The sequence below is a fragment of the Rattus norvegicus genome, chromosome 4, assembly GCF_021556685.1.
Source record: "Rattus norvegicus strain SHRSP/BbbUtx chromosome 4, alternate assembly SHRSP_T2T, whole genome shotgun sequence".
Classification (NCBI taxonomy): domain Eukaryota; kingdom Metazoa; phylum Chordata; class Mammalia; order Rodentia; family Muridae; genus Rattus; species Rattus norvegicus.
Window position 1 is genome coordinate 62,396,611 of NC_141537.1, and position 23,541 is coordinate 62,420,151.

The 23,541-nt window shown below is 41.5% G+C and overlaps 1 protein-coding gene across 8 annotated transcripts in view; it reads right to left on the minus strand.

Moving 5' to 3' along the window:
- Positions 1-23,541, minus strand: part of Chchd3 (coiled-coil-helix-coiled-coil-helix domain containing 3) — a 256,469-nt gene that overhangs the window by 228,609 nt on the left and 4,319 nt on the right. For 5 of the 8 annotated variants that reach the window (XR_015685388.1, XR_015685387.1, XM_087656517.1 and 2 more), the window contains exon 2: positions 17,299-17,386. The exons of the other annotated variants lie outside the window; for them this stretch is intronic. Coding sequence is in view for 3 of the 5 variants with exons in the window: in XM_087656517.1 (XP_087512643.1) it covers positions 17,299-17,386 (88 nt within the window). In the remaining 2 variants the exon portion in view is untranslated. The remainder of the gene's footprint in view (positions 1-17,298; positions 17,387-23,541) is intronic. 8 annotated transcript variants of the gene reach the window in all.

A 23,541-nucleotide genomic window follows, 5' to 3' on the forward strand; every position in this document is an offset into this window, starting at 1 on the left:
CTCCTGTCAGCCCTGCCTGAGCTACTTAGTATCTGGAGCTACAGGTGGGGCGGACAGGCAGACTGAACAGAATATAAGAAATAACTCAACTATTCCCAAACTAAGGGAAGAAAATGCTTTCCAGTGTTTCCTGAGGTGGATTTTAGGTACAAGCAGAAGCAAGCACAATTTACTTATGCTGTTGGACCCGACAACTGACAAGGTGCAGGTGAGGCACACAACACAATGACGTGACACCAATAAACAAACCTTCTCCGTTTACGTGTTATACAGCAAGCAGGCCATGGTAGCCCTCCTTGGCATTCCACTTCAGGGTCCGTCTCAGCCTTATCTACCAGTCATCAGGGATAGAGAAGGGAAATTCCCATGACAGCCAGCCACCCTTATTAAAAAGCTGCCTGAGAGGAGCTGGAGTACTGAAGATAGAGGCTTTCTAATGAAAAAAGCACCAAGCCCCAATATCACCATTTTACCTTTAGGGGAGAGCAAGGCTGGGAACTGACTAGAGTCTTAAGAAACACAAATAATTGAAAAGTGTAGGGTTAGCAATTTTAAATCAAAGTGAATTTTAATGTTTACCCTCAAGAATCAAACAGCATAGGTATGCCTTAACTATTCTTTTTCTAATGAGACACGACATGCTTAGCACTTAGTTTTCGATTTCACTTGATCTGGTTTTTATAAAGTATATAACATGTGCCAGGTCTAGTAGGTGGCATGAACATATACACACATGAGATGCCATGGTCTAACATGTTATTTCTTGACCCAGGAATCAAGGTTAAAATAAATGTGTCTTTATTCTGGAGTGACTTTTTTTTAAGTTTTTTAAGACCATTATTCTATGTAGCCTTGGCTTGGCTGGAACTCACTTTAGACCAGCTGGCCTTGAACTCATAGATCCTAAAGACGTGTACTACCACATCCTGCACTGGCATGACTGGAGTGACTTTTTTATGCCTATAAGCTGCCGGAACCATTTTTCTACAGACCAGGTTATTCAAAGTACAACATTCAAACTTGGAGGAAAAACAGGTTTTCAAATAACTGATCTTATAAAAGGTATGTGTGTACTTTGATCACTTTAACTATTTAAGTTTTTATTTATAAAATCAGGCATACATAGTACATTTATATATAGAATCTATAAATATATAAAACATAAATGAATACTCAGAGATAAAAATGTATTTCAGACTGAGGGAAAATTTTTAAAAGTCCTCATTTAATAAAATACATAGACATATATTTAAAAGATTTATTATAATTCTAGATGATTAATAATAAATATACATAGTTGAAAACTCAATCATTCATTTAAAAACACAGCTGTGCTATCAGGACTCAGTGAAGAAACATTCTTACCTAGACAGCTCAAGATGCAAGAAATCGCTGTCACCCTGTCACTTGATCTGGAGAAGCAAACTCACTCAAGGGAAAACAGCTCACCAGTCAGAAGGTGGGGGAGCAACATGCCCTTCAGCAAGAAAATAGCACTCCAGGCATTAGAGGGCTTAGGTGCCACTGCTCTACTTTACAGAAACAAAACCCACAGTGACTCAAGACTGAACACAATGTCCAAGCTCCCCACAGCCACACACGGCCTAACATCTGCTAGCTACTCAATGCACAGGCTCTGGCCTCTCCTTGGAAAGTGGCCTGATGCTATAAAAACAGTCCTTGCATATGTACAAAGTACACCCTCCTACCTGTTCAATGAGGTGAAAGGTACTGTGATAATACTCTAGAAGTAAATAGAAAAAAGGAAAACATAAATAACAAAAGAAAAAGAAAATGTCTACGTTAATAAGATTGAGTCAGTTCAACTGCTCACTTCCCAGTTCATATATACCAGCCCAGAACAAAGTGTCTTTGTGCCTCAGTAAGTGATCAATTGTTAAGATACTGATTTCAAGTCCTCTGTGATCAGCAGTTCATTTCTTTGGTAACAAATACACATGTACATTTGTGTGCATGTACACACGTCTGGACCCAAATGCTGGAATCCAAGATAGGCATTTCAAGTATTTTCCCAAGGCATAAGGAAAATGTGAGGTACCTAACTGAAGCTTAAGACTTAAGCACTGCACCTTAGGATGCCATTTGTTACATTCATTATTTAAAAAGGAAATGGTATTTGAGTTGTCAAGTTACCCTGCAAATGCACTAGGGAATTATTCTAACATTATTTCAACTTTGGTTCTTTGGGAAAATGCATCCTGAGTCCCTCTATCCAATGATGAATAGGCTAGAAAGAGCAGTGACCTGTCTCTTTCAGACATGACACAATAATGAGAAGCAGAACTAAAGATCCAGGCTCAGACACCTCAGGTCCTCATTATCTATACCTCTTCATGCTCCTTCCTCCCAAGCAAAGTGTTAGGTGATTAACGCCTTAACAGGTACCTCTGAGAAAAGGTACCTCTGAGAAACCTTAGGAATGAGGGTCACACACAGGAGGGTCAGGGGCCTGAGATAACTGAGAGAATGTTCCACCAAATACCATAGCCTATGCTTCTATTTACCCAGTAATTCTCTCACATGTCATGGAGTCACTGATTCAAGCCAGGCTCATCAACACTCAGCAGAACTCATCTACTTGCAGGGTAAGCTAGGAGAATCCAAAAATAATAGACTGGCCATTACAGTCTCTGCAGAAACAGACAATCAGATCTACAGTGAGAAACACCCACTTCACTACTGCTAAATCAGGGTCAAACAGACATTAGCCGCCCAAGACATTAATCTAAAGCCTCCTATTTTTCAAGAGTTGGCAATCATATGAGAAAGAAAAATGTACACATAATAATGGCAAATGTCCTGAAGGATCGCTCTTCTGATGAGTAACAGGAAATAACTGCTTTACTTAAGGTATTTGATGGTGAATTCAGTCAGAGTTTCTTGTGGATAGATTGCAAGATGAAGCTCTTTAGGCTATGATCTTTGTTCATTTTTCAAGAAGGCTAAATTTTGCAAGAGTGAGCAAACCAACACAGGTGCTCCTGCTGTTCCATCAAAACAGAAACTACTAGTCCCTACAATGGAGAAGAAAAAGGAAAACTACATTAAATAGTTTACCTGAGGACACATGTTTTATTAATCATGGCTTCATAAATGCTGCAGAATGAAATACTTTAAAAGTAAAGCACCTGTTAATGAGAAGACTCAATCGACTACCTAAAAAAAGGACACCTGCTGCCTTACTCTGAAGGTGACAAAAACGAGACTTATACTGCCAGCAGTGTCTCTCTGTAAGAAACACATGCATTATCCACTCGAAAAACAAAAATACACTGACCAAATATAGCCAACAATGCCACACTACTAGTACTAAAAAATACTACAGCCCACCTGTGACAGAGTGGTCACCATGACAGAATAAGTCACTGCAAGGACCCAACAGACATTCAGGATCTCAGGAGTACTGGCAATACACCAAAGTTCACTCTGTGAGACCTAGTCTAGTTCTTTTTAATAGTAATAAATATGACTTAGATTTCTTGTCTAGCATGCATAAGATCTTGTGGACAGACTGCAAGACGAGTATCTTTAGGCTATGATCTTTGCTCGTTTTTCAGCCTCCAACCCTGTAAAATAGCATCCCAATAATAACAATCCATGTCCAGTCTGAAGAACTGGAGTCACTCTTCCCACTGACATGGTTTTGAACACCATCTACAAGTGAGGCAGATGATATACAAGTCATCACAGCAAACCAAGAGGTCAAGTATGTACCTTCTCCAGTGAAAAGACTAGCATAGCCATATATTAATAGAAAAGATTGACTTCCCAAACAAAAGATCATGCAAAATACTTGTGTTGCTAGTTTTTTTTTTAATTGGATAATTTTTATTTACATTTCAAATGTTATTCACTTTCCTGGTTTCCCATCTATAAGCTCCCTATCCCATCCCCCGTCCCCCTGCTTCTATGAGGGTGTTCCCCCTCCCCAACCATCCACCTCTTCCCACCTACCTGCCCCGACATTCCCCTACACTGGCGGGTCCAGCCTTGGCAGGATCAAGGACTTCTCCTCCCACTGGTGCCCAACAAGGCCATCCTCTACTATATATGAAGCTGGAGCCATGGGTCAGTCCATGTGCACTCTTTGGGTAGTGGTTTAGTCCCTAGGAGCTCTGGTTGGTTGATATTGTTGTTCTTATGGGGTTGAAAGTCCTTCCAGTTCCTTCAATCCTTTCTCTAATTCCTTCAGTGGGGACCCTGTTCTCAGTTCAATGGTTTGCTGCTAGCATTCGCCTCTGTATTTGTCATGTTCTGGCTGAGCCTCTCAGGAAAAAGCTTTATCAAGCTCCTGTTAGCATGCACTTCTTGGCTTCATCAATATTGCCTAAGTTTGGTGGCTATATATATATGGGCTGTATACGCAGGTCGGGCAGGCTCTGAATGGTCATTCCTCCAAACTTTGTCTCCGTATCTCTTCCTATGAGTATTTTTATTCCCCCTTTTAAGAAGGACTGAAGCATCTGCACTGTGGTCACCATTCTTGAGCTTCATGTAGTCTCTGGATTGTATCTTGGATAATTTGAGCTTTTTGGCTAATATCCACTTATCAGTGAGTACATACCATGTGTGTTTTTCTGTGATTGGGTTACCTCACTCAGGATGATATTTTCTAGTTCATTCCATTTGCCTATGAATTTCATGAAGCCATTGTTTTTGATAGCTGAGTAGTACGCCATTGTGTAGATGTACCACATTTTCTGTATCCATTCCTCTGTTGAAGGGCATCTGGGTTCTTTCCAGCTTCTGGCTATTATAAATAAGGCTGCTATGAACATAGTGGAGCATGTGTCCTTGTTATGTGTTGCTAGTTTTTATATCAGCTTAAAACAAGCAAAAATCACTTGTGAGAAAGAAACAAACCTCAACTAAGAAAAAGTCCCCACCAGACTGGCCTGTAGGATATTTTGATTATTGGTTGATATGGGAGGACACATTCTGTTACTAATGTGTTACCCCTAAATGGGTGTCATTGGGGGTATTAGAAAGCAGGCTGAGCCAGCCAAGGAGCAAAAGTCAGTAAGCTGCATCCTCAAAGTTCTCTGCATCAGCTCCTGCCTTGAGTTCCCACCCAGACCTTCCTGGGTGACGGACAACACACTGTGAAATGGAATAAATCCTTCCCTCCCCAAGTTGCTTTTGGTCATGCTGCTCTATCATAGCCATAGAATTCCCAGCAATGACCTAAGACACCATAAATCTAAAAAGTAAATAGAATCAAGAGACTGCCAATAAAGCAACCTCCAAAGTGTGGTCATGTTCTCCGTTCTCTTTGTCTCTGTCTCTGTCTCTGTCTCTGTCTCTGTCTCTCTCTCTCTCTCTCTCTCTCTCTGTCTCTCTCTCTCTCTCTCTCTCTCTCTCTCTGTGTGTGTGTGTGTGTGTATGTCTCCCCCCACCCCTCTTCCCAGATCTAAAGATGTGAGGATGGTAGCATTTCCTACAGGAGTAAATCCATACTCCTTAGCTTTACTGCATACTAAAGGCACTACTTGTACCTTCTTCTCCCGTTAAGATCTGCATTTCAAAACAAAACAACATAACTAGTTACAAATCTGAGAAATCACCAACCCCTTAATAATTCCAACCACACAGTTCCTACTATTTCTGCACCCAGGAAATATCCCTTTGGCTCACCTCCATCCTCTATGACTAAAATCAACATGTTTGACTGCAAACTCCTAGTCATCCTTAGCTATTCAAAGTCAACATCACCACCTCTGAAAAAGTTTATATTCTGCCTTCTCCAGGAAATGTTCTTGACTGAACTAACTCCCTGTTTTCCTGTCAGACTCAAACTGCAGTGCTCTGCTCTGCTCATCTCTAAAGGCCAGCATTTACCACAGTATCTGACACTGCCAGTACTAAAATTGTGTGCTGGAACACAGTAAGAAAACCCAGTGAAAGGTACCGGGGTAGGCAGGAGAAGCCATTCACTTTGACAAAGGTCAACCTAGAGCTGCTAAGGGGTGGCAGTGAAGTTGCAGCCTTGGCTGCTATGTAACAAAGGGGGAAAGAGCCTTCTATTGATCTCCTGCTACATCTCAACAACTGCACATTATCCCATTTAGTCTCTATGACAACCATGTGAAAATGGCATTAGCCTCTCCATTTTACACTAGAGGAGAATGAGACAACCTGCCCAAGATCACACAACTATTAAGACTAGTCAGTGGCAGAGGCTCGGTGAACACTCAGCACACACCACATCCTCTCCTCAGAGGTGACTCAACTACTGCCTTTTGTTTCCCACCGGAAGGTCCGCGCTCCTTTCCTCAATGGTCCTATTTTTGAGACGCAAAAACATTTCATGACAAGCAGCAACCAAGATGACGATTCCCTCCATGGCCTTGCACCTGGGACTGGTCACCTGGGAAGTACATCAGAAAAGATGCTCCAGGTCTGAGTGCTCGGGAGGTCCCTGACAGCTCATGTCACCTGACTGCAAAGAACAGGATCGTTTTCAACCAAAACATAATATGTCCTCAAAAGAATTTCAGCTCAAAGTCCTGTAAACATTAATGAGCAATTAAACTGAACGGTTTTTAAAAATTCATTTTTAAAAGTTTTTCTTTGCCATTTTTGCAAAAAGATAAATATAGTTATTAAACAAAGGCTGTGTCAGTAGAGATATCAAGTTTAATAGCACAGGAAAAAATAATTAGAGAAAGTAATTTATTATGTATATGCTTATCAGGCTTCATAAAAGTATTTTTAATTATATACTGTTTTTCTTTTTTTATTAAAAAACTAATAAAGTATGCCAAAGGTCAAAGAATAATCATGGAAAGAGGACTTCCCATACTCTTATAATAATCATGCTAAAAAGTCTCCGAAATGGAATATTAAAGTAACATTTCCAGCAAGGTCTTTAAAAGATATCACAAATGCAGCTCATGGCTTCAATCCCATGGGATTTCCAGAGAAGTCAGCATGCTCCATAAAACAAAGTGTACTTGGTATGTCTATCTGGTCCCACATAATTACATGAAGCCTGGGCCAGCTTCGCTTTGCTTCCATGGAGGGACTACATCACAATGGCTACAAGTGTATGCACAGAGCCTACTCAGGCCCCACAGGGAAAATGCTGAGTGCTGGTGAGATCAGTCCACTAAAACAGTGCTATTTTGTTAAATAATTTGCTTAAAGCTATGGCTATGTATGTCTATAATCCCAATACTTGGGAGATTGAGGCAGAAGGATTATGAGTTCAGAACCAGCTATATATAACAAGTTTGAAGCTAGCAAGGGCTACATAGTAACCTATCTCAGAAAAAAAAAGTAAAGATATGTAAATCAGACAAGATTCAGCATCTATAATCTAGCTGATATGACAAAACAATGAAAATGGTTTAGGAGTTGCTGAAATCAAATGCTGCTTTAATACTTTTGATTTAAATCAAAATGATCCTGAACACAGTAATTGATTTCTGTATCATTCCTCGGGTCTATCCTGAAAAACAACAGCCTACAGCAATCAATATTTTATCTTATTTTTTTAAAGTCATTACTAGCCATTATGTCAACAGCAAGACTAATTACATCTGATAAATTAAATGTACCTACTAAAAGAAAATGCTGAGCAAAACCAATCTGGAGCAGTACAGCATGTGGCAAGGAGACAAGATGGAAAGAAAGCAACCCTTAGAGTTTTGGGTTTTGCTTTTTTTCTTTCTTTTAATATTTTCAATGTTTTTTTCTCAATTCTTTTTTGTTTTTATTTTCTTTAAACACTTTTGTTTGTTTGTTCGTTTGTTCAATGCATATAAGTATGCTGTCGCTGACACTCCAGAAGAGGGCATCAGATCTCATTACAGATGGTTATGAGCACCCTGTGGTTGCTGGGAATTGAACACAGGACCTCAGGAAGAGCAGTCAGTGTTCCTAACTGCTGAGTCATCTCTCCAGCCCTTGGGTTATTTAGATATTTACCTGTTCGAATACACAGTGAGGTCAGTCTCCCTAGCTCCTACACATTGGCCTAAGCTGGCAAAAAGCGGTAGACCTTCCTTCCAACTATATGTCAGGACATTCAGAAGCCCAAGGCCTCAGAGAGCTAGCCTAGGGGTTTCGAGAGAGGGGGCAGATAATCTATCTTTCCAGGAAAAGAATTATAAACACTTCTCCAGAACCTGAGGTAAAGTCCTACAAGAAGGTCTAGTATATGGAAACTTAATTTCTAAGGGTTCCAAAGTCCCAAGAAAACATGAGGACCTAATCCTAAGAGAGAAAACAGCCAAGGCTACTGAACTCTAGGCCCAGACACACTAAGCTAACTATGATGGTTTGAACACTTACAGTTCCATAGACACATGTAGTTGAATGCTTGGCCCATAGGGAGTGGCACTATTAGGAGGTTCAGCCTTGTTGGAGGAAGTGTGTCACTGTGGGGGCGAGCTTTGAGGGCTCCTATGATCAGCCTGAATCCAGTAAGGCTCATGGTCTCCTGCAACCTTAGGATCAAGATGTAGAACTTTTAGCTCCTTCTCCGTCACCATGTGTGCCTGCCTGCACAGCTCCACATTTTCACCATCATCATAATGGACTGCCGCTGTAAGCCAGCCCCAATTAAATGTAAACTATAAGAGTTGCCATGGACATGGTGTCTCTTCACAGCAATGCAAACCCTGACTAAGACACTAGCCAAAGCCAAAATCCCAGCAGCATAGAGCTATGAAGAAGAAAAGTAGAGTACGGGAGGAGCTGAGAGCACAGGCCAAAACCAGCACTCTGGCAAGTCGGGCTTGTTCTCATTTCCTTTCTAAGCCAAATCAGTACCTAGGAGACCCGACTCTCCACATCAGGTGCCACTGTTGCCACTGCCTCGAGCCATACTTTCTTAAGATAGTATTCCAAGCACCTCTTTCAACAGGGAGTCCTTGGATCTGCACAGCTGAGACCTAAAACTGGAAGAATGTGGGTGTCACCCCAAGCATGGGCAAGATCCTCACATCCATTCCCACCAGAACCAATCCAAAGGAAAGGCCCCCTTCTCCTCCTTGACTCTAGCTAACACATATACTTACACATCAGGCTTCACTTTCTGGTTTATTTCAGCCCATTCACTCTACAAACTGCTACTGAACAGCCAGCACTGCAGTCCTGTAGCTGAGAGAACAGAAGATGAGCAGCAAACAGTCCCTGCTCTCAAAGGCTTTTAACCACATGGTAGGTAAAAGAGACAAGCATGTGTGTACCTGTAATACAGCAAAGTACATCTGACAAGGATAAGTAAAAGTTGTGAACCAAAAGGAGGTATTTTAAAACTCATCACTTTGGGCAGCCTAGTCTAGAAAGATGAATCGGTAGCTTCTGAGGAACCTGTGGACCCTCAGAGACTTTCTTCTAATCCTTTTAGCCTAAATGCAGGATCAATAGGTCAGTGTTTACCTACAGCAAACACAGTTCTGCAACTGCTACCCACTCAGCAAACAGACTGTCAACAATGAAGCCAGGGAAGCCCAGGAGCAAGTGCTCTCAAGGAGGTCCTGAGAGAACAGAGGAGAAAACAATTACTCTCTGGAAGAGACTAATTAAAGTACAATTAGGAGACTGCATGTGAGATGCTACACACAGAAGTACAATAGGAGCTGTAGGTCCACACAGGACCCAAGCTACCAGCCTGGGATCACTCACAGGGTGGTTTCTGTAGGAGTCCTCCTGATAAACTTGAATAAAAAGTAAAGCAGGGTTGGGTGGGCTACACAGTTGGGGGAGTACTGAAACAGAACAGAACCGAGTCCATGCCCTCAAAGGGACAAACAAGTCAATTCTGGCTACACGAAAAGAAGTCAGACATGACTGAGGAGGGTCTGGGAGATGACAGAGAAAACTAACCCAGGCCATGGAGTGTCACAGGATCATGATGGTTGTAGGAAATTTAGACTTCCTCCTAAAAGGAAGGCGGAGCCTCCCACATCTACAAGATGTGGTATAATTGGTTTCATCATAATGAAAGATTACTAGGGCTGCAGTGAGAACAAACTGAAAAATGCAAGGCTGAAGGCAGGGACCATAGCACAAGATGGTTTGAGCAAAGCTGGGGGAAATGACTAGCCAGACTAAGACAGCAAGGCCATGATGCAATAAACTACAGAAGCTACATTAGAAAGCAGACAATCTAGAAGAAAGCTATGGAGCTTCTAACGAAACTCAAGAGAAAGTCAAGGTATCCCCAAGATAGCAATGACAGTCAAGTAAGCCTTGAGCAAGAGCAGGACTACTCCCAGTGTGACAAAGCTGGAAAGCGCCACCACTATCCTGAGTGCAGTCTGGCTTCAAGAGACCATGTACTTCACAGACAGACAGACAGACAGACAGACAGACACACACACACACACACACACACACAAAGATGCTCCTTCACCTTCCATTTTTATAGTAACCAAAGTGTTATCAATCATTGGCTGCCAACTAATTAGAGCACATATTCCAACTATCCACTCATTCAAGAGAACCAGGAAATTGTCTCAAGTATGCTCCCAAGGCCTTGCAAGATCCTCCAGTTCTATGACAGCTGTCAACAAAGTGCCAAGTAGCCCTAGGGCTAGAACAGGTTTAAAAGAAAAGTTAAAAACAGTTACTGCTCCCAAGTAGTGGAGACATGACCTAAGAAAGAGCATTTCAGGAGTAGCCAAATGGACAGGGAGACAGGAAAGAGAACAGGAAGAAATAAGACACTGTGTCTGACATCATCTTATTTTTAAAATGTTTTTTAAAAGAAAAACATCATCAACAACAATAACCTATTATTTGGCTGACAGCTGGAAAGTCAATGGATTGATTCTGAATATTTCCACATGCAAGAGAAAAATGTACATTTGAAACTCCCTTGGGCATTTACTTTAAGAGACCTGGGCCATCCCAATGATGCCCTATAAAATCAGTCAAATTCCAAGAAATGCCATAAGATTGTTAATTAGGCATTTATTTTATAACTGGCATATAAAATTTGCCAAAAATAGTATTTCTATATATTGATATGTCTTTGTTCTCCGTACTTCAAAAGAGTAGTTTTTGTATAGACAGTGTCTTACATTTTATAAATCTTTACACAGTATTACAAATTCCTACTTTACAGTTTTTGCCTCTAATAATTTCCATGATTTACCCACAAACAGTTCTGAGAAAACACAATCCATTCTTAAAATCACTGTAGACTTAGTATTCAAAATCTACTGTGGCAAAAATAGGGTACTCTCTTAAAATAGCTTCTCTTTCCTACAGTCCTTGAATGTGTAGATCAGGGGAACTGTGACTCCTGCCAGGACTCCAGCTCAGTACTCACATGCAGGCGCCCCATGCTGCTACTGCTTCTCAGCAAGTCAGCCACAAACAGGGACTTCTGAGCCCCTGGTCTCCATACCACCTACGGCATTTATGTGTGGTAAATTACAGACGTGGTCTCTAGGTCGAGACCACTGAAAATTTACTAAGCAGCAGCAGAGCCAGGAGTTCGTCCCCTGACATGAAATCAGTAGGCAGGGGACTACTCCAAGGTGTGACTCAGGAACATTCTAGAAAGTACTAAGCTTTGCTCTATAATTCCTTCTCTATGGCATTGTGGCTGTGCTATGGGAACCCTCTTGGACTGTCTGCAGACTGCCCTGAACAGATAAACAGCCTAGCCAGGGACTGGCTGCTGTGTATTAAGTCTTGCTTGTAATGTTCAGATAAATTGATTTTAAGCTTTTGCTAGTTTCTTAAAAGAAAATAAGAAGCCAAGAGAAATGAATCAGAGGATACCAAGGCACATGGGCCAGATGAGGAGATAAGGACTGAAGCAAGGATCATCACTACCCAGCCATACAGCTTTATTATCAAGTCACCAGGTTGCCCAAGTCCCCAGGCTTCGTACTTCTACAAAAACCATAAAATAGCTTTCCTTCCCCATCTGGTTTTCAACTCACCCCTTCCTTATCCTGCCAAGAAACCACTTGTCTCAGTTACTGTTCTACTGCTGTGAAGAAACAGTACAACTGAGGTAACATTTAAGTGGGGGACTGTTTACAGTTTCACAGGGTTAGTACACAACCATTTATTGCCAGGAGCACGGCAGCAAGCAAACAAGCATGGAGCTGGAGCAGTAGCTGAGAGCTCACTTCTGACCTACTGCAGGCAGTGATAACAAGTGAGACTTGGCCTGGCTTGGTCTTTCCAAACCTCAATGCCCATCCCCAGTGGCATACCTCCTCCTACACAGACACACCTCCTAATCTTTCTAGACCGTTCCACAGCTAAGGACTAAGTATTCAAACACATGAGCCTATCTTTCCAATCACTTTCATTCCAATCACTCCATCATCAACTCATCTCACTTCACCTGCTCAAAACTCACCTATTAACAACTACCGTGCCACCCGGTTAAAGCCTTCATGGCTTTCCACAGCTGAGGACAACATTTTTATTCTATTTGTTGTTCCTTACAATGCCGCATAAAGAAAAAAACTGCCTATTATTTCTTTTCACTTAACAGGAAAATGCTTTTATTTTAAACAATGTAGAATATACATATCCTTGCCACTCGATCCCTTCTTCCTGGAGGTCTGCCTCAAGTCCACATGCCTTCATGGCAAGTCACACTTCTGCCCCGCTCCTCTTTCCTACGTGCTTTACACACTTGGGTGCGCACTCTCATCTCATTTGCATATTGGCTTACTTCTTCAGAAACGCTGCACAGCACCATCATGTTAACTATGATTTGAGCAAACTGGTCTTTGAAGCCCAAGATCCCTGCCAGACCAATACCTGTTCACAGAAGGAACGAGTTCTAAGTTTTCCTCATCACTCATTAAATACAGACTGCCTACAGATCTTTTACGAGCAGGAGATTAGACTTAATGCTTCGGAGCCTCCAGGCAAATTATCCATTACAGTAATGCAAAAACTACAGACTAGGGTACTGGCATGCACAAAGTTTCACACATGAATGATGGAGACCTAAGACACTGTACCTTCATTCAGATGTGAAAACTCCAGTCAAAGCTGTAAGCAGAGCTGGTTGACTTTGAACTTTCCCTACAGTGTTGTGTCTAAATGAGCCTTAAGAGCTGTTTAAAATAACTAGAAGGGCCATATTCTGGGAGAAGAGCGCACACGACACACAGATGAATCTGTTTCCCTAAACTGGCTGCTTAGTCCGGGCTGTGCTATTTCCTGCAGTTTGTTAAGGCTGCCAAATACTTACGGTCTCAGCAACACGCCTAACGCAAATCGGGAAATCTTTCCTATTTTTCACAATGACAAGAAATTTACAGAGAAACTTGCACAGTGAAGATAATAATAGGAATGAGCTCATTTGTCTTTTTTTTTTCCTGGATTTATCATTTTCATCAGGTTGCCAGTGACTTAGGAAACCAATAAACAGCCTCCTAATACCATTTCCTGTCTGAGTTTTCTCATATTGATCTGGAAACAGTTTCTTAGGGGTGGATAGGATCAAACGTGAGAGGTCTGACCTCACCACAAGCCACCAAAACTAAATCAAGATGAAGGGAAGAAAAGCCAATAATGAACAATGATTTTTAAAATCAAAAGACGGAAGATGTTACTAAAAAGGTAAATATGTAACTACACACGATGGCATTGGGCTAAGAAAAGAATTAGCCGGTACAAAAGCAAGTCAACATGGTTGTGATTTGCAGCACAGAACTCCAGGCAGCAAGGACACAGTTAAGTTCTTTAGAACACATTCATTTATTACAGTGGCGTTGCAATCTGCCGTGTGTCACACAGTATATTATTTTGCCCAAAGAGCTTTACATGCAAATACTTATTGCAATGAGTCATTGATCTGGTTCAAGGTTTTTAAGGAGGGGGAGGGAGTTTCAGCCTTTAAAAAAATTTACTTTTATAGAGCATAAATTATATTCTCCAACAACATAGATATATATATACATATATTTATATTTACATATGTGTATTTGACAAATCTTAGCTTTTATACTCACACATCCTACAGCTCTCAGTCCATCAAATACACTGCCCTATATTCACACATATGAATAGCCTAGGGCTAGTATGAAAATATCCTAGAAGAAAGCATTTTAATAAATATTAAAAATTTTCAGGTCACATTTAATATATAATTTACTTGACACTGAAAAATGTAGAAAAAGCTAGTGACATTTTCATCAATATACTTTTGTAGACTTGAAAAATTATTTCATAACACATCTGAATTATGAATCGTAAGGACTCTATTACTGAGCACTGACTAAAACCCCGATGAGAGAAACTTAGAAAAGAACATAAATAATCAACCTATTTTTTTTTAATTGTAAGAATGAATGTTTGTTAATTTACACAATCACAGTATAATTGTTTTCTTGACCTAAAGGCAAGATCACTTTGAAATACCATGCCAATGTCTGCTCTTGGCTTAGGTTATGGTGAGGAAAACCACACCATAGCCTTTCTAGATCTTTTTCGTTATCATGCTCCCAGATAAGTGATCCAGCTGCACCAAGCATGAGAAGCCACCAGCTCCAGCTTCCTTTTAGCACACCTGTTAGGAAGCTGTGTCCAAGACTGGTGAAAAGATACTGCACCTCCACAGAATGTCCTTAGAATTTCTATTACTGATAGTCCTAGGTTGAGTGATGTAGAAGGAACAGAGTTACAAGCTGCCAACATACAGAACCATCTGGCCACACAGCCTCAGTCATGTCATTACAGCACTTGAACCACACGACAGAGCTGCCTGCAGGCCAGAAGCTGTCGATGAGTGTGCCTGAGAAACGTATTCTCATTCTATTTCCTTCTCATTAGTTTTTAGGTAATTTTTAATGGTCAAAGGTAACTAGTGGTTACTCTGTGGTGAAAACCAGTCTAGTCTAATCACAATGAGGTAATATTCTAATAACCTTAGTGTCCAGGATGACAGCTGAGCATGGGCCACAGTCTGCTGTAAGGTCAAACCTGGAATGGGAACAGACAAATTCCTCAAGAAAGCCAAGCTTATCACACCATCATGCCTGGCTCCTGACTCATAGATGCCATGGGCACACAGAAGTTAGCAGGCCAGCTTTAACTGTCTCAATGTATCAGTTTAAGGAACCACCCTCAGGGAACAGATAGCTTAGCAGGTAAAAGTACTTGCCCTGCAACCCGGGCAACCTGAGTTCAATCCCCAGAATCAAGTAAAGGAAGAAGGAAAGAATCAAACCCAATGTTATCCACTGACCTTCATATCTACACTATGACACACAGTGTACACACACACACACACACACACACACACACACACACACATTAATCAATTTCTATTTTTTTTAAAGCCAATTCCTAATAAAAACATTTTATTGCTTCAGCTCATTACAGAATGAGACTCGGTACAAGAGCTTGAAGAAACACTCAGAAACAGAAGGTTCTCTCCTAAGCCCAGCAGAACATCTAAGGCAGTTCCTGACTTCCTACAAGTTTCCCTCTTCTACAAAGGAAGCCAGAGGTCATGCAAACTGTCATAAAATAGAGTGGCATGTACTCTGGAGTCACACGATGAGTTCAACTCTCGGCTCTGCGGCTCACCTGAGGGCTGTGTGACTATGGGCAAAATGATTAATCACATTGTGCCTCGGCTTCCCTCTGCATAAGTGCATTAGAAACAGTTGCTTTCTTGGAGGCTTTTAGGAATGAGATCAGGTGAGAGATAAAGGATTTGGCACCACTACTTTAAGTATCATTACTTACTCATTTCATCAGTATCTGCCTTAACAAAGCAGAACCAATCCAATCTTAAACAAGTTCCAAATTCAGAAATGAGCATAAAACAAAATATATTCCTAAACCAAAGTATTTAACATTGATGTCAACATCTTCTAGAGTCTGTTGTTTCCTTGAGGCTTTACCTTCCTCACAGTTTTACTAGGCATTTAGTTATCTCTGCACAAAGGCTAAGCTCTATGAAACGACTCAAAACACTTCATTATTTATAATGCAGGCATTTGATAAATGCTACCTGGATTTATAAAACAGAACCTAAAATGATCAAAAGTAGTTACTTTCAAAATATGTGATAGACGTTTCCCTAATTGACCTCAACAGCATGCACTGAGAAGCAGGTATTACCCGAGGAGCTTGGAACTTGCCCATGAACAGATAAGGGCAGAGGCCCTGAGTCTCCAGTGTGAGTAAGCAGAGCAAGCGAGGTGAGAGGTGAGTGAGGCCATAATACTGAAAAGGAAGACCGAACCGGTCTGGTGCTCCTCAGGTCACACCACATCACATCCCACAGAGAAGCACCTGAGTCACGGCAGGAACTGATTCACATTTTTCCTGAGACCATGAAAGCCGCTATGTAAACAGCACAGCATGGGACATGTGCAGAGACGGAAAGACTAAGGTTCTCTGGACTGCAGCAGTAGAGGTGGGCCGGAAAAGAGACATTCAAATGCATTTTAGACACACCACTGACAAGATCAGATACTGAATGCAAAGAATAAGGAAAAAAGAGAAAGAAAAATGTAGCCCCATTTAGGGGGTTGATTATCTGCTCTTTCCTGGACAGGATGGGGTGAAGCAGCAGGTCTGCAGAAGACTAAATGGGCCTATGGGTGTGTGCTTAAGTTGGATATGTGCTTGCCTTTCATCTTGTTAACTAAGCATGAAGATGGCTCAGCTCCCCTACTAAGCTGTTCCTGACTATGCTTGCTATCAGAAGCTCAATTATGTTGCCAACTTAACGGTCACTTTGAGGGTCACAACTCCCTCCTCCCCCACACACCCCCCAGGGGCATGTGCACAACAGCTCATCTTTCTCACTTTTAAAACCTGCAGCCAAATGAGCACCTTTCAAATAAACTCCAAGAACTCTTCATCCAAAAGTAATCCCTCCCACAGTGTTCTTGTCATCTCAAAGCCGGCAGCATGCCCACTCCTTACCTGGGCAGGATCAAGAACAGTGGAGAGCACTAGGGATGTAGCCCAGCAGCAGGGCACTTGCTTAGCAAACACAGGCTGGGTCTATCTACAGATGAGAAAAGAGAGGTGCTGGACACACAGCCAGGTGCCCAGTAAATACTTGTTGGATAAGCACACAGGTCAGCAAAGGGGTTAGGAGCTGGATAAGAAAAACAAAAGTTCCCAAGCTTGAAAGCAGAGCTAAGCACTTTAAAGGAAACCCTAATGCTGATTTCTAACGTTCATCCTAAAAGCTGACCATCTAAATACCAAAGACAAAGGGCAGCTGAGCTTGACTACTGAGTCAACTTGCCTGCTTAGGTTTTTGGTTTTTTTGTTTTTTTTTTAACGAAAACCCCTAAAATAAGAACGCCACCATACCTGAAGCACCATAAACACTGGAATATCGCTGAGACTTAGAGCCAGATGGAGAGGACTCCTTCATCCGGTCGATCACATTCTCTGACAGCTGAAAAGGGACATGAAAATGAAAGTGATAAGACAGAAACAGAAGACAGTGCACTGCCATCCAAGCAATCCCCATCTGCACCAATCTGCAGAACGAATGGCCTACTCAACTAGACTCACACAAGCAAAAAATAGCACATTCCAGGCCATGCCCACAGCACTACTCCTTCATTTCATCTACTGTACCACTAAGTGCTTATTGCAAATGTTTCTTGGTTTGTGCTATGCACTAAATTATAATCTCAGAGAAAAATCAAGCGCCAGAACTCCTTCAGTATTCACTCAGTAAATATTTAGTAAATACATATGCATGTACATATGTATGTATGTATGTATGTATGTATGTATGTATGTATGTATTATGTATGTATGTGTTAACAGACCTCAGCCCTTCCTTCTCCCCCCCACCTCACCTCCTTTGCTTCTTCCTTTCCTGCCTACCTCCCTCCCTCCTGTTCAAGGATAAGAACACAAAATTGCTTTCAATAGATTTTATTAGGCACTAACTCTGTGCCAAGATTAGGCTAGACTTGAGGAATAAAGAGCCAAGGCATTTAAGTATGCCAGCCTATAATGGAAGTCTGTAGACACAAAAAGGGTGGGGCATCCAGCCAGGCTCAGTCACAGGGGAAGGGGGAACAGAACTCAGGAAAAGAAAGCAATGGGGCAAAGAACTACATTCGGTATAGAAAAGGGGTTGTCATCAAGTGGAAAAGTCAAGTAGACAGCTGGCAACAGGCCAGAGGCTCTGAGAAACACTCCAGCCTGCAGATATGAGTAACTATCCCATTATTACTACTCATCATCCTTTTGTATGTTCTTGAGAAAAGAGCAAAGGTTTTGATGTCCTATCACTATATCCCCAGACTAAATAAGCATGAAAAATACAATGGTTACACAACTAATGACCACTATACAAGAATGAATGAGTGAATGAGTGATCAAGCATAGTGAGAGAGAAAATATAGAAAAGGTGGATATTTTCGATTTTAAAACTCTTAGGAAACTAAGTTTGAGCTTAGTAAAAACTAAGTTTTAGGGGAACTGAGGATTTTCAGCAAGGTAATAACATAATCAGATTTCTATTCCAGAGATCACTCTGGCTACAGTGTAGACAACAGATTGAAGCAGGATAAGAACAGAAGAAGGACCCCTGGAGGAGACTAAAGGACCAATTAAGAAGCTATTAAACATATGTCCACACAAAGCCTTGCACAAAATGCGCATAGAGACATTATTCACAATAGCAGGAGTGGAAACAAACAAATGACTATTTACTGGTGAATGGATAAACAAAGCATTATGTATTCACAGAATAGAATACAATTCAGTAATAAAGAGGAATGAAGTTCTAGTAAGAGCTACAATATATGTATGAACACAAAAATTATAAAACAAAATAGAAATGACCAAACGCCAAGACCACATATCACAAAATTACTTCTTTTTGAAATGTGTTCTCACTATGTACCCCAGGTTAGACTCAAGCCTCCTCACCCACCTCCCAAGTGCTGGGATTACAGCTATAGATTACCACATTTGACTGTGTTTAGTCTATTTGCATGAAACCCTCAGAAAAGGCAATTCTATAAATAAAGCATTGGTAAACAAAGTTACATAGAGCAGGGGTGGAAGTAAGGATAAACTGTAAAAGAACTCAAGATCTCACTCAGATTAGGAAAATGCCTGAAAAAGGTTACAATATAACATGGTCGTTATTTTAAGAACTATTGAACAGTCTACTTTCCAGACATGTAAATTATTCTATAATGAAGCTGGGGGGGTATTATTTTGGTAATACAATAAATAGGTAACACATTAAAAGAAACTTCATGGCCTTGCTCAACAGCACATGCCTGAAATCCAGCACCATGGAGGAAGATAACAGAGGAACAAGAGTTCAAGGCCAGTCTGGGCTGTATAGAAAGAGTTTTGTCGAGAAAATAATAGATGTCTATGAGGTATTTAGGATTCACAACTGCTAATATGTGCTTTGTGCTTATTACATGCCATCAGTAGGCCAGTGCTTCACTCACCCAGACCTCAGCAAGCCTGTGTAGTAAATATCTACATTATCTCTATTACATAAGGGGGAGAAAAGTACTGCCAGACAAACACCAGGCCCCAGATGACAGGCTCACAGCAGCGAAGCTACAAGTACAAGTTTCAAGGTCTATATCAAATATCCCCCTTCAGCCTTACACTCAATATCTGATAAGACAAGGAAGCAAAGCGCAGGTTACCGAGGACCCTGGGGCTTTGGGCTAAAGTAACAGGGTAATGCTCCACCATACTGAGGTTCTTCTAACTTCCCAGCTATCACCACCTGGCCTTTACTCTCAGTATAACTACAGAAGCACTGTGTTAGAAGGCACTAGTGGCAATCCTTTACACTCGTATTAATAAAAACTAATATATACTTACAAAGCACCTTATCTATAAGGCTTCCCTCTCGCACTTAACCCCACCCCCTCATTACTGCCCTCCTCAGGAATCCAGTGCCTTTCTGCCTGCTCACTGCACACATTTCAGAGATCTCTTGCCAAGCCTTATTTCCAGGGCTTCCTTTTGTCTCTGCTGCCTGGCCTTGGGGCTTCAGGACTCGGACTCAGTTCTTTGCCCTTACTCTCTTATCATCCATTTTCTCTTGGTATTCCTAGCAAATGTCTTCCGATTTAAACATCCAAAACCAATCACTCACCAAATTCATTCTGCAGTTCATTTCCTGCCTCGGTTTCCCTAGTGCAGGATAACAGGCATTTGCTACCACATCCAGGCAAGCCCCTAAATTCTAAAAGCCAGCATCCTGAAAGCCAGAAATAAGCATGTTTAACTACTCACTAGACACCTTCCCTGGGGCAGAGAGAAACACTTCATACCCAGTATGTACAAGACAGAACTTGTGCTTGTCAAACTGTCTTCCTCCACTTTCCTTTTACCTAGTTAATGCCACCACCTCCATCTGGGATTTCAAATCAGAAAGAGCCTGTCTTTAAACTTCTTATTCTCTTAGCCATAACTTCCTCAAGCCCAAACTATCAAATGAATTGTTAACACTTCTTCCCTTGTCTCATGTCTCATTTGCTAATTCCCCAAGCTTAACTTCTAGTTTCTGCCTTTACTCAGCACACTCACAGGTAGCTATGTTATTACTTCTGCTACCACTGCCTTCCCTCCCGACCCCTTACAATGGGATTTCAAGATCTGGTTTGAACATCCAAAAGCAATCACTCACTATACCTAACACAAATACCCCACTGATAGAGTACCCCACCCCACCCCACCCCCATGTGTCTGCCTTCCCATGACACTGAGCTCCGTGGATCACTGAGTAATTCATTCAACGAATATTCCATACACCAAGTACTAACTCAAGACCCTGGGATACTTGTGTGAACTGTTTAACATAGTGCAGGTAAGCCTCAACTCACTATGTAGTTGAGAATGTTCCTGAACTCCTGACCCTTCAGCCTTCATGTACTGGGAAGAGAGGCATGTGCCCCAAGTCTAGTTTCATGTTTTCTGACAGCAGCTGGTAGATATACTTTTGAAATTCATTTACAAAGCTGGAAAACGCTTTGTTAACGTTGACTCCAATCCTCCCCACCCCCAGGTGACTCTGAGTAACATCCAGCTACAGGGAGCACTGAGCCCAGCACTGGCTGCCCCAGCCTCTAGTCACATGCTCTTGAAGCATAACCTTCAATCTTCCCATATACAATAAAAGCCCACCATCCCTCTCATAGGAGGAAATGGGCCTTCATTTCTGAAGCTTAGGGCTATTTTAAATGATGGAGTTGGAGTTACATAAAGTGACACACAATACATTTAATTCATATATACCATATATTTCATAACAATGTATTAATGTTACAATATATATTCTACATAACTCTGTACTGTTGGGATCAGAGCTCAATGGTAGAACAGTTGCCTAGCAGACATAAGGCCCTGGGTTTGATTCTCACCAACTAAGAAAATGGTAATATTATGTACTATCATTACCATAAGCCATTATTATAAAGTTCATCAGTTTATATACTCTATACATGCAGTAACTTTTACATTTAATTGACACTTCTAAATTTCAACCACAAATCAAAGAACTGCAAAATTAAAATTGCACATAACTACTAGCTGTTCAACAACATTAGTCAAAACTCAAGTGTTAGCCATAAACTGCTCTGTATATTTAAATGCACCATCTACTTTCCCTTCAAACTGTATACTATTTTTTTTTCCCAGAGCTGGGGACTGAACCCAGGGCCTTGCGCTTCCTAGGCAAGCGCTCTACCACTGAGCTAAATCCCCAACCTGTATACTATTTTCTATAGCAACAAAAAGTCCTTTCAATCCCTAAAGCAGCCTCAAAGCATTGCCCTTCAAATAGAACCAGCTGGCTCAGAAAAGATTACAGCCACCTCAATTCCCTCCCTGGGAAGTCAAAGTTTTGGCCATCGGGGTACATAGGGACTACAGTACACACAACACAAACTACCTGGCAGTTATTCATGTAACTCCAGCAACAGACTTTTGTTTCTTCTCCTTCACTCTTACCACCTGGGCCTAAACTTAACATGGAGCTCCTTCTCCACATGGGGCTGAGGATGAGGTCTGAAGTTCTGACCAGCATCTGTATGGGGCCTGGTTAAGTGTGTGTAAGACAATAGCTCTCAACCTTCCTGATACTGCTACCCTTTAATACAGTTCCTCATGTTGGTGACCCCCAACCATAAATTTACTTTCGTTGCAACTTCATAATTGTACTTTGATATTATTATGAATCATAATGTAAAGAGCTATGTTTTCTGATGGTCTTAGATGACCTCTGTGAAAGGGTCACTCAACCCATAGGTTGAGAGACACTAGTGTGAAGTATTAGGTTTTCTCTCCCTATGCTTTTTGAGACACAGAAGTAGAATATGTCTCTCAACCCAGCAGTATTTGTTACCCTTTTGCGGGTTTTGTGGTTTCTGTGATGCCTCCATATTTGCTCCTTAAAATGCTGTTCTAGGGGCTGGGGATTTAGCTCAGTGGTAGAGCGCTTACCTAGGAAGCGCAAGGCCCTGGGTTCGGTCCCCAGCTCCGAAAAAAAGAACCAAAAAAAAAAAAAAAAAAAAATGCTGTTCTAACACGAACCACACATTTCTCAGTGTACGTTATGGTCACATATAGTCAAGCATGTGTACATGTCATCCAAATAATCCATGATAAGCGTAGTAGAGCTGATAACCCTGCATATTGCAGGGTTGACTGACTCAGGGTCACCATTCATTTATTCAACTACAGCTGAATTCTCGGGCCTTGGAGGTGCACTGGTAGCCTGAGGCTACAATTCTCCTGAACTCAAGCACTATTAGCTGTCCCAGGCTATAAAAGCACAGCAGCCATGCTCTACAGTCTCAACTGTAATGCCAGATCTCACCTGATCACCACTGGGAAAAGAGGAACTCACTTGTGAAGCAGCAAAGATAGAAAGGTGCTGACCAAGGTGACACACACACCTACAGCTGTAGAACAGCTGAGCTCTTCTGTGATGAAAACCAACCCAAAGCTGGTAGAGGTGGGAATCAAAAGTACAACCTAAGCTTCAGTAAGAGCAGGACAAGCAGCCTCAGTAAGAGGAAACTCTCCAGGAAACATATCTGTCCTTAAAGAGGGCACTACCATTAGAAGAGCCTTTTCCCATTTGCTGACCCATCTACTACACTGACCTTCCAGGTGCCTCTGGAATCTCTATCCAAATACTAAATGAGAAGTAACACCCTCTACACTTACTGATGCTACAAGCTATTCTCAGAGGCCTCTGGACTCTGGAGTCCATGGATTAATTTGACGTACACAATACTGTGTGCTCACTGTATTGTTGAAGGCAGAGTCCACACCTTATAAATTCAGTGATCTATGTATCCAAAGAACCACAACTACAATAAGGGGTGATCAGACAGCAGACCTATTGACAGAATTAGCTGGCTTTGTCTACGTACCCTATTCAAAGACACTTAAGCAGGCAGAACTTGGCCACCGGTTGACTCACATGGTGGCCTCCACAAATATATAATACACACACACACACACACACACACACACACACACACACACACACACACAAAACTAGTCAATCCACTTAACTCTTCCCACCCATTATGCTTGGTC